Raw genomic sequence first — 12349 nt, forward strand, 5'->3', positions numbered from 1 at the left:
CATGAATAAATAAATACAATCTTTTAAAAAATTATTTTGGTTTCCTTTTTGTCTTATTGTTCTAAACAACAGAACTTCAAGGCCAACATAGGAGAGAAATGGCTAAAGAGAAAAGGTAGTAGCAGATATCCTTGTCTTATAGTGTGAAGAGAAAATCTTTCTATAATTGACCTTATTAAGCATGTTTATTATAGTGTGTTTTTCATGAAATGATTCCTTGATTTCACAAGCTTGCTTGATCCTCCCATCTCCACGGCCTTGGTGACCTTGCTGCTGGCTGTAAACTCCTCTGGGGTGTGGCTGTGCCTGTCTCTTTGCTCTGTGGGGCATACACGGGAGGACCCTTTGACTGAGTGACAGAAGAGCTCAAGCTCTCAGAGGGAAGGATAGTCTCATAGAAATCAACGTGGGCTTAACAAGATGGAGAAAAGTGAGTGGCTGGGTATGTTAGAGATTCAAAAAGCTCTTGAGGAAGAGAAAAGTTCTGTGCAAAAGGAAGAAAGCTTTGCTATTGGGGCAGCAGTACATGCATACAAAAATTGGAAAGAGAAAGTTTAGTTTTTCTGAATGTTAAGTTCTTTTTTAAGTAGGCTCCACACCCACTTAACACGTAGAACATGGGGCTTGAACTCATGATGCTGAGGTTAAGACCTGAACCGAGATCAGGAATTGGATGCTTAACTGACTGAGCCACCCAGGCACCCATGTACGTAAGTTCTACAATCAGAAAATCTAGAAGGAAACCAGTTTAATTTCAGGATGCATGGGGTTTTATGTTAATTCTTAAAATTTTATTTTGGATTACTCATGAGTGGGGTAATACCACTGTTATTTTTTGGTAAATTTGGTTATAATGGAGAGTTTTAAACACATATGAGGTAAACAGAATAAGATAATGACTCCTTATTGCACTCATCATTCAGCTGCTACCACCAAAGAGATGTCATTCTCATCACACTGCATCTATGCCTCTAATCCAGTGGCTCTCACGGGGGTGGTTTCACTATACTCTCACTCGTGCTTAGATATTTGGCAATGTCTGGAGATATTTTTCTTGTCAAAATTGGAAGGGTGTTGCTGGCAGCTAGTGGGTCATGGTGAGGGGCACTGCTAAGCATCCCACGATGCACAGGACAGCCCCACAGCGAAAGGTTCTCTGGCCCAAGATGTCAATAGTGCAGAGGGTGAGAAACTCTGCTGTCATCACTCTCTATCCCTCACTTAATTTTTTTTTTTTTAGGTAAAATTTGAATGTATTTGAATGTAAAATTCTTACTGTTTAATTCTGACAAATGGATTTAGCTTTCTAATGCACACCCTCTCCTAAGTTTCTGTATATAACTTTTATCAGATTCAATCGTCTTCTATTCTACTTTGCTGAGTTGATGGTGATGTTTTTAAGTCTATTGCTTATGGGGGCGCCTGGGTGGCTCAGTCGGTTAAGTGTCTACCTTTGGCTCAGGTCATGATTCCAGGGTCCTGGGATCGAGCCCCAAGTCAGGCTTCCTGATCAGTGGGGAGCTTGCTTCTCCCTCTCCTCCCTGCTTGTGCACTCTCTTGCTACCTCTGTCGCTCTCCCTCTCAAATAAATAAACAAAATATTTTAAAAAATAAACCTATTGGGGATCCCTGGGTAGCTCAGCAGCTTAGCACCTGTCTTCAGCCCAGGGCGTGATCCCAGAGTCCTGGGATCAAGTCCCACGTCAAGCTCTCTGCATGGAGCCTGCTTCTCCCTCTGCTTGTGTCTCTGCCTCTCTCTTACTCTCACTCTAATTCTCTCTTTCTCTCTCTCTCTGTGTCTCTCATGAATAAATAAAATCTTAAAAAAAAACTATTGCTTATGGGTATTACACTGTTATCAATCCACTTGCTTTTTATTTATTTATTTTTTGTTTTTAAATTAAAAAAATTTTTTTGCTTTTTTAAACTTTTTTTTGCTTTTTTTTCCCCTTTATTTTGTTTTGCTTGCTTTTTTTTTTAAAAGGGGTACGTAAAAACACATGGCCACACTTAGGAGATCTACTGAGAACTGTGCCCAAGAATAACCATCTTATGTTCCTTGGTGTTGGGCTTAAAAAAAAATCTAAATTTTGCCTTAAATATTTTTTCCATATGGTTTTGAATTACGTGAATTTTTAAAGTCAATATGGTCACAATGTAGTGTGTGTGAATATATATATATATATATATGACGGAATATTAGTCTTAACAAGGAAAGAAATTTTGAAACATGGATAAACCCTGAAGATATACTAAGTGAAATAAACCAGACACAAAAGGACAGATACTGTACCATTCTACTCATATGAGGTATGTAGAACAGTCATATCCATAGGAATAGGAAGTAGAATGGTGGCAGCCAGGAGGGAATGGGAAGTTACTGTTTAATGGGGAATGGAGTTTCAGTTTAAGAAGATGAAAAGGTCTAGTGGATGGTTACACAACAATGTGAATATACTTAATACTACTGTGCACTTAAAAATGGTTAAAATGTTCAATTTTATATGTTTTACCACAATGAAAACAACGTCGATATGTATATAAAGATAATATAAAAGAAACTAACTTCACAGGTGATTTATTGCTCAATATATTTTAGAGTCCATAAATGACAGATTTAGAAGGAGCAAGTGAGAGTCTGATTCAGTGCTCTCTTTATGTATGAGGAAACCGAACCCAGAGTAGGGAAGCAATGGCTCATGATCACAGGGATCATTAACAGCAGAGTGACGACTGGACCCCAAGTCTCAGGGTCCTTTTTCCCACACCATATTGTGCTGTTTTCTCCATGGTAAATTTGTGCAAATGGATTCTATTTCTACTGTGTGCTCAGTCACAGATACCATCGCCATAAGACTAATTAATGACCCTGTAAATCCCATAAGATTCTCTGAAAGATCACTATCTAGGAAGAAGCATTATAAATATCAGTATGGTTCAGTTCCATGTGCCCTTGCAATTGCTCAAGAGGACTCTGGGGCCCACAGATAAATAATTCACTTTGTAGTAATCAGGAAGAGAATAAATCAGGAAGAGAATAAAGAGCAGGAAAATGTCTCCTTTCCTATTTTCTGCACAAGTGCTGGAGATAATCTAAATTTAGGATCTAGTGCCTTTGTGATCAAGCAAAGGCAGCTGAGATTAGGCTAAATCTTAGTTTCAATTCCACAGCTTTTGTTAAAGCTTGGATTAGAGGTGCTACAAGACCTGAATCAGAATCTGTTGCAGTCCTTGTTAATTAACTGATTCCTATGGTTCTGCTGCCCGAGTAATCATGTCTACAGCTATATGACTGCTTGGGTTTCTAAGCCCAGATACTCGGGGCAAGCCATGTACCTGGGCAAACCTGAACTTCATGTAGGAATCCATCAAGGGTCACACTGCCCTTCAGTTCCTACCCATATCCTCTTCCAGGCTGGGCTCCCCTATTACCCACTCCCATTTGCCTGGTGAACAAAGTAAAATCCCAGCTTCACAGATGGTTTTCTCATCCACATCTCAAAGCAGAAGTTAATACTGGCCAAACTGGTATTTTTCTGAAAATATGTGCTTTGACTCCAAGCTGATTATTTTAACATTCTTTTGAAGAAGAGAAAATCTGAGGAACATAGATATGGTATTGGATTTATGTGACAATATGAAAATATCATGGTTATTAGGCACTAAATCAGCTAGCATGGCCCAGGCAAAGCTGCAAACTCATGAAAATATGTTCCCAAAGAGTCAACATTATTATGTTCCAGTGGCTTCTGCCTGGAGACAGAAAGTTAGTAACTCATAACTCTAAAGCTTCTCTTAGATACACAAATCATTACTCCACATCCTCTCTGATTATGCACAACAGCGAAGTAAACAGAATAAATTCCCAGTGAAAGTGTGCTAATGAAACTGGAGACATGCCGGGGCATTATTCTGCTGTTTCCAATGGAGAGAATTAATTCTATGCTTACAGCATTCAAGAAGCAAGAATTTCAAAACACTGAAACTCTACAGTCAGACACAGTTGGTCAGTGTCTGACTGAATCCAGGCAACCTCCCAGGAAGTTTTCTGAGACAATACTTTTGACTGGCTTTTAAAGTTGGTCATCCAGACAGCCTGCAGCAATTAGCAACTAGATGTCATACCAGGTAAGATGGTTATTGAAAGCAGAAACAAAGTTATGTTCTTGGTCTGAGCAAGCCTAAAATTAGTAAGAGCTGGCATTTGTTGAGGGCTTAGTATGTGCCAGATGTTGCATCCAGCACTTTACGTGCACTATCTTGTTTAATCCTCACGACTACCCTGTAAGGTGGTACCATGATTATTCCCATTTTATAGATGAGGAAACTAATGTGCTAGGAGGTTTGTCAAAGGACAAACAGTTGTTATGTTGCAGAGCTAAAATTCAGTGACAGACCTTCATGAACCTGGACCCCAGGATCTTCATGCTCACACCATACTGCTTTTTCATAAGCTAGGAAGGCGAGAGCCTTACAAAAAGCCTGTAAGACAGCGTGCATGTATCAGATTCAAGAGATTCCTGATATTCACAGCTATTACATGTCCAGCTTTGATATTTCACGAGAGACCCATGATGCCCTGGGGCACATGCTCACTTGCCCTCTTCCTGAGGTATAACTCGGCTCAGCAAAGCTGAGGGCCCAGGGTGAGGGCAAGTTACTGAGCTGGGAAAGAGTGGAGCCTCTGCCAAGTCAACTAATTTGGTGGAAGAGCAAGACTTATGGAAATGTCTTGTATTACGTAAACTTGCTTTAAAATGTGGTTGGGAGTTCTTTCAAATATAAAAAGTAATTGGAACAGGTTAAATGTTGCTACATACAGGTCTAGGGAGGATTTATTTTAATGAATATAGAAGAATCATTTATGATCAGTACATGAATAGCTTGTATCTAAACAGGTATTTGTCATGAATTAGGGGCTATTTTATTTTGTTTTGTTTTGTTTCTAAAGTAGCTTAAAATGTTCTCCAAATTCAAGCTGCTCAAATTTCAGAAAGTCTGAATAGGTGGTAGTTGAAAAGAGGTGACTCTGTTGTAGCATATAACTCAACTCATCAGTGCTGAGGTGACACAACCTGTGAGGAGCTATCTTGAAGCACAGCATTCAAGTGAACGGAGTGGGGCTGATCAAGGAAGGCTTCTGGGAGGAGGTGAACAGTTCTTGGTACCAAAAAGATAAGCCTTTCTTTGCTTGCTACTCTGAAGTGGTATCTGGCCAGCCACTATAGGATCCAAAATAATCCAGAGGAGCCTTTGCTGCTCCCTCTGCCTGGCTTTTTTTCTCCTAGTTCTTCTCAAGAGCCAGCTCTCAGAGGAGCCTTCTCGGAGCAACCAATCTAAACTTATTACTCCTACATGCTCCTAAGATATTCTCTCACAGATCCTAGCTTTATACCTTTTAACATAAGTTAAATCTTCTCAGGATGCCTGGGTGGCACAGCGGTTAGGCGTCTGCCTTTGGCCAAAGATGTGATCCTGGAGACCTGGGATTGAGTCCCCATCCAGCTCCCTGCATGGAGCCTGCTTCTCTCTCTGCCTATGTCTCTGCCTCTCTCTCTCTCTGTGTCTCTCATGAATAAATAAATACCATCTTAAAAACAAACAAACCAAAACTATCTTCTCATTTGTTAACTCACATCTTACCTTCTCTTCTTACTTGGATGTGAGCACCACGAAGAAGAGATCTTTTCTGTCTTGTTCACTGTGGTACAACCTGCACCCAGCGGAATGCCTGGGTACTTAGCAGGTGCAACAAAAATGTTTTAAATAAGTGGATGAATTAAGCTGCCAGGTCATCCTCCTGTCCCCAGACAGGGGAAATCAGCAATTTTATTTCTCCAGAGTAAATCCCTACTGGAAAGGTTTGTGTATGACTTATGACAAAAGCTGTAAGAAAAAGGCCCTGTACCAATTTACCTCACCTGTTCTGCTCCCACCATGCTAATTGGCTTGCACTTGAAGAGGTGGGTGATGAACTTGGGAATGAAGGAGCTGTGGATAAAAAAAGGCGGCAAATTAGGCTTATTCTCTCTCTTTAAATATTTTATTTATTTGTTTGTTTGTTTGCTTGTTTATTTATTTATTGAGATAGCATGCACAAGTGGGGAAAGGAGCAGAGGGATAGGGACAAGCCAACTCTATGCTGAGGGCAGAGCACAACATGGGACTCGATCTCAGGACCATGAGATCATTACCTGAGTTGAAATCAAGAGTCAGACACTTAACTGACTGAGCGAGCCACCCAGGCACCCAGGCTTGGGTAAAGAACTGCAGAAACTTTTTTTTGAGGCCGCACTTCTTTCTATAAGAAAGCTGAGAAATGGAGGTAGACGCTACTGTGGCCTCCCAGCATCCATTGTTTTCTTTCTTTGCAGCCAAAACTCTGGTTTTATTTAGGTATATGTGGTTTTTGGATGCTGGGGAAAAGTTGTTCTCTACTAAACTGCAGACGTAAATTCTAATTAGCCTCAGCCAGTCAGAACATGGCATTTCTTGTTGACTATTGTGGGTCCTGAGGTGGGGACATGATCTAAGCCAGCCAATCAGATTGAAGGAATGGACTTCACTGAGTGGACGGGGAAGACTTTCTCTCCTTCTTCAGGGTATTCTTATGTTTGGATAGAGCATCTAGAGCTGACATTTTACCACCATACTAAGGATGAAGTCAGCCTCAAGGAGAGCAGGGTAGAGTAAGGAACTTGGGTCCTTAATGACATTGCTGAACCACTGAATCAACCATCTTTGGATGTGTCCTACCTGGGACCTTCTGGTTATACGAGATACAAACTTAATCTTATGTTTAAGTGAGTTTAAGTAAGGGCTTCTATTACTAACAGCTGAAAACACCCTAATAGATATGACAGTGAGATAGCTAGAGGATGTTAAATGCAAAGATAGAAACTAATTACTGAGGCAGTAACTGTCAGAACAAGGGGAAAAAATACATGATCTCTGAAAAATTTACTGAGGATGAAAGGGCAAGCAGATTTGAAAAAGGGAGAATTATTTTATATTTTTACTTTTTTATTTTAAAAAGATTTTATTTATTCACTTGAAAGAGTGAGTATGAATGGAGGGGAGAGGCAGAAAGAGAAGCAGACTCCATACTAAGCAGGAAGCCCAACTTGGGGCTACATCCCAGGACCCTGGGATCATGACCCGAGCCAACAGCAGATACTTAACCAACTGAGCCACCGAGGCACTCCAGGAGAATAACTTTAATAGACCAGGAGGGCTTTTTAGAAAAAACTGCAGGGCCTGAATAGGGAAAGCTGAGTTGTACAGGTGCAGAATGTAAGGTGTGGGAGAGAAATGCCTATAATCAGGGCTAGGCCCAGAGTGGACTGACCGGGAGAGCATAGGGTCCATGAACAAGGAAGGAAGGATAATAAAACAGGATCTGGAAGTCAAGATAAAAAGGCTGGCTAGCACCCTCCTCTCCCACTCTTCAAAAGCTGCTCTCAGGGCCATGACTTCACTTTCTCCAATACCTCTACACATTCGTGCCTGCTCAAATACTCAAAGAAGGACCAGACACCTCAGACACCTCACTGGAATAGCACTGGCACCTCAGCTCTAGTATATCCAGGACTCAGCCCCACCCTAGAACGCAGGCTCAGTGGACCCAATCTCGTCTATCCAGTCATCCAAGCCAGAAACCAGGAGTTTGCCGAGACTGCTCCCTTGGCCTTCCACCCCAACATCCAATCAGTTCTCAGCCCTTCCCCTGAACTCCCTTACCCCATCTCCTGATCAAGCCTACCACAGCTGCTTCAATTGTTTCCTAACTGGTCTTGCTGTCTTCAGCCTCCTCTTTTCTAACTATCAGCTGCCAAAGGTATTTATTGCAGATGCAAATATGCTCAAGACCTTCCCTGATTTAAAATTCTTGTAATGGGGATCCCTGGGTGGCGCAGCGGTTTAGCGCCTGCCTTTGGCCCAGGGCGCGATCCTGGAGACCCGGGATCGAATCCCACGTCAGGCTCCCGGTGCATGGAGCCTGCTTCTCCCTCTGCCTGTGTCTCTGCCTCTCTCTCTGTGACTATCATAAATAAATAAAAATTAAAAAAAAAATTCTTGTAATGGCTGCAGACAAGGCCTTCCTTGATTATTTTCCATCCTTAGCCTTAGCATGCTAAGCTGTGGCACCCTATGCTTGATTCTGCCAGCTACGTAACACCTCTATGCCTTTGCTTACACTGCTCCCTGTGTGCAGAATGCCCTTCATTATGGCCTTGTGGATCAGTAGACACACATCTTCTGCACCCCGCTCAAGGACCTCTCTCCTTATGAAGCCTTTCCTCAGTCACCTCTACCATAATACTCTACATAGAGTCCACAGACCTCCAGCCTAGCATGATAACTTCTTTTTCTGTACCTATTTGCTTGTGTGTTTATTTCCCTTTACCTGATTTTAAGGCAAATGAGAACAGGGACCATATCTAGTAAGCCAAAGCATTTAATTCTGTGTCTGGAACATAGCAGGTGTTCAAATGGCTGCATGTTGAATAAAGAATAAAGAGTAACAAACTGAAATGGTAGCAGTTGCCACTTTTTGAATGTCAGCTTGGTACCAGCACTTTACCAGGAAGTTTACACGTGACTTTTCATTTTTATCTTCAAAACCACTATTAAGAGATTTGTATTATCCCCATTACTGAATGGAAGAGAATCAGCTTAGTAGATGAGGGAGGCTGCTTATGGTTCAAATAGCAGGGTTTGTTTTAAAATATTTATTTATTCATTTGAGACGTGGAGAGGGGCAGAGGGAGCCAGAGAGAGAGAATCTCAAGTGGACTCCCCACTGAGTGCAGAGTCCAACTAGACTCCCATAACTTTGAGATCATGACCTGAACTGCAACTAAGAGTCAGACACTCAATCAACTGAGCCACCCAGGCATCCCTCAAATAGTAGTTGTTTTTTTAAGATTTTATTTATTTATTTATTTATTTATTTATTTATTTATTTATTTATTTATTTATTGAGAGAGAGAGAGAGAGAGAGGGAGAGAGAGAGAGAGGGGGGCAGAGACACAAGCAGGCTCCATGCAGGGAGCCCGATGTGGGACTCGATCCTGGGATTCCAGGATCACGCTCTGGGCCGAAGGCAGGCGTTAAACTGCTGAGCCACCTGGGCTGCCCTCAAATAGTAGTTTTAATCAAGGGTGATCTTGATGTCAAAATAGGAAATACTGTTGTGCTTCAGAGACCAGATGGAGGCAAAAGGAAACATCCATGGCTTTGCATTGGTGAGATAAGAAAGGAAGTTAAAGGGAAAGAAACATAAACTCCAGAGATCAGATCTAGGGGGACGCTTGCTGATCAAGGAGAACAGGGACCACGTAGAAGGGATTCTTCAGGGCTCTAAACAAGAGCCAGGTCAAACAGGTAATGTGAGATTGAATTCATGACTAATTGCAATAGTACACGCAGTTTATAACCTAAGTCACTTCTATCTCAAGTAGACTTTGGTTGTACCCTTGAACTGGCTCTATGTGCTAGTCTGCAAGAGTGGGGTGAGGAAAATATAGGGACCAGAAACATGTCACAGGCGAGGGGTAGACGGGAAGAGAGAATTCCTGGCAATATGATGGGTAACTGATAGGTAACTGCCCAGGGCTTCTCCAGCCTGTGGGATGGTAGCAACTATTACTCTTGCTGGGGATGGATCTTCCCACAGCACTACCTCTGAGGTTTCTACTCTTGGCTGGGATTTTACAAGGATGAGAGGGTACTATGGATTAAATCAGAAAACCACTTTTTCTATCAGAGGTAAACTTTTCCAGATGTGAGAGATGGGCATCCTATTCCTAGCTCACCCAATATGAGCATAGTAAAAAAATTAAAGGGCTCTGAGAGAATGTGAGGCCGATGCTGGGGCTAGCTAAGCAAATGGACCCTTTACTCACTTTAATATGAGCTCAGTTGGACCTTTGTGCAACCACACTGGAGATTTCTGGCCACAATAAAATTTTACAAAGATACTGTTTTTACCAAAGGTATGGGAGTGTCACAACGTGATTTATCAGCAATGCTTTTAACACACACTGATGAGCACTCAGAGAGTGAAGGGAATGTCAATTCCTGGTTCATCTGCCATATTGCAAACATTAATGCCTCCCTGGAGAGTCCACTTGATCCTTTCTTGACAAACTGGAAACTGAAGCTTATGCCACAAACCCCTCCATAATTGTTGTTCCTTAGGGATTTATTTGTGAGGGAGAGAGAAAGCCTTAACTGAATACAAAACAGGAAAGATTTGGAAAAGACAGAAACCTGGAGCCCTAAATCCCCCCTTGGGACTTGGATGAGGACAACCTAAATACAGTAGCTTGGAATAGGCTGACCTTCCTGAAGCCCTTCCTTGAGACATGTGCCAAAATGCTTGTTTGCTTGCTGGTCAGAGGAGGCATTGGCCTTCTACATTGCCTGGTCTCAGAGGAAACAGTGCTACAGCCAGATGCTGACTGGCAAAGGACCAAACAATTTCCCCACTTCCAAACTTCAGACCAGTAATGGCCACACATGAGGACATGGCAGGAAGACACGCAGCACAAGTGTTCACTTCATTGCCTTTGGCAATGGAACCCTCTGACTTGCTCTTCCCTGTTTCTAGTACCTTCCCTGGACTCAAGGATATCCAGAAGCAGATAAATTCTGGCAGCCTCAGTAATAAGTACCATGAGGAAGGAGGAAGAGAATGCTTAAAAGAAATAGAACTGAGGTCCTACCCTAAAAAGCTTATCATCTAGTTGAAGAGACAAAATATATACATGAAATCACTAAAAAATAATTTTTTTAATTATCTAAACCTGTGGGGAAGCAGGGACACTGTTATGTCCACATAGTTTCCCCAATTCATTTCTGAGTTTGTCTTCATGTGGTTGACTGTATTGCTTTTACTGTTGTCTGTGACTTTAAGTAGTGAATTTAGTTTTATTCTTCTTCTTTGGGGTACAAGAAAATTAGATGGCTATAGGCACCAGAATAAGCCCCAGCTAGATGGTGGGACATCTGGATTGGGAACATGCTGGTGGTAAGTATGGCATTCAAAATAACCCAGTGAGGGAATCCCTGGATGGCTCTTTAGCGCCTGCCTTCGGCCCAGGGCATGGTCCTGGAGACCCGGGATTGAGTCCCACATTGGGCTCCCTGCATGAGCCTGCTTCTCCCTCTGCCTATGTCTCTGTCTCTCTCTGTGTGTGTCTCTCATGAATGAATAAATAAAATCTTAAAAAAAAAATAATCCAGTGATAAGAATGTTCTAGGGGTACCCGGTGGCTCAGCTTGTCAAAGGTCCAACTCTTGATCTCAGGGTCTTGAGTTCAAGGCCCAGCATGGAGCCTACTAAAAAAAGAAAAAAAAAAAAAGAATAATGAATGTTCTAGGACTTACTTTGCAAACTTAATGCAGAATTGAGTGAAGTATTTCCGTGTGGAAGCTAGGTTGTCACGGATGATAGGGACATTCTGCTTAATGTGAAGAATGACAGAGGTGACATAAGGGCTCTGGTCACCAACGTGTTCCACATTCTGCCACTGCATCTGAAAATAGGAGACAGGGAGGACAAGCCTTTAGATCTTTCACAGGAGGACAGTCTGACCCATTTCTGGGGAGAGGCAGGTGGGTGGCAATGAAGCTAGAGCTTGCTATCACAGCTGCCATTTTATCTTGGGTAGTGTGTCTTACCCAGTCTGTCGTGGCTAGGCATGGATAAAAACAAGTAAGCCCATCTTATCCTGGCCAGTGAGGTGTAACTTCAGTACTTTCTCTAATCTGTCCCCCTCATGCTTGAAACAGCCTTCCCTTCCCATCTAAGTGGCCATCCTATAGAGGAACTCTCACCAGGAAAGTGAACTGGACTGTCCTGAAGCTGTTCCACCAGAGAGGGGCCATGAGAGGACACGAGAGGGGGCATTCACTTGTGAGCACGTTGGTAGCTTGGGAGATTGGAGGTGGTTGGGGCTAAGTGAAATGAAACCTGGATGAGAGTTACTTAGGTCTTTCTCTCAAGTAAATTGTAAGGAGGGGAGGATTTTGAAAAAAGGAAACTAGATATCAGTGTGAGACTTGCTTCAAAACAATCCAGAGTTTGGAGGAGTAGATGAGAGAAGATTAGTGAAGCCGGGTGATGGGTCCATGAAGTTTATTATACTGTTTTCTCTACTTTTGCACAAAATTGAAGTTTTCCATAATAAAGGATTCAAACCTTGCTCCTAAAACCTTTGAGATTCTATTGGGGTTTCAATCAAGGAAAAGGAAAGAAGATCTCGGGAATTCCAAGGGGTGCAGATCAGAGGGCATGAGGAACAGGGCAGGGACTATGGGTGGCAGGCATGGGGCAGACCAG

General features: G+C 42.3%; 1 protein-coding gene across 5 annotated transcripts in view; it reads right to left on the reverse strand.

Moving 5' to 3' along the window:
- The window catches only part of VPS53 (VPS53 subunit of GARP complex), a 143576-nt gene that overhangs the window by 15340 nt on the left and 115887 nt on the right, over positions 1–12349 (reverse strand). For 4 of the 5 annotated variants that reach the window (XM_077851815.1, XM_077851814.1, XM_077851818.1 and 1 more), the window contains 2 exons: positions 11395–11543; positions 5922–5991 (listed from right to left, as the gene is read on the reverse strand). The exons of the other annotated variant lie outside the window; for it this stretch is intronic. In XM_077851815.1, coding sequence (XP_077707941.1) covers positions 5922–5991; positions 11395–11543 — 219 coding nt within the window. The remainder of the gene's footprint in view (positions 1–5921; positions 5992–11394; positions 11544–12349) is intronic. 5 annotated transcript variants of the gene reach the window in all.

The sequence above is a fragment of the Canis aureus genome, chromosome 16, assembly GCF_053574225.1.
Source record: "Canis aureus isolate CA01 chromosome 16, VMU_Caureus_v.1.0, whole genome shotgun sequence".
NCBI classification, from domain to species: domain Eukaryota; kingdom Metazoa; phylum Chordata; class Mammalia; order Carnivora; family Canidae; genus Canis; species Canis aureus.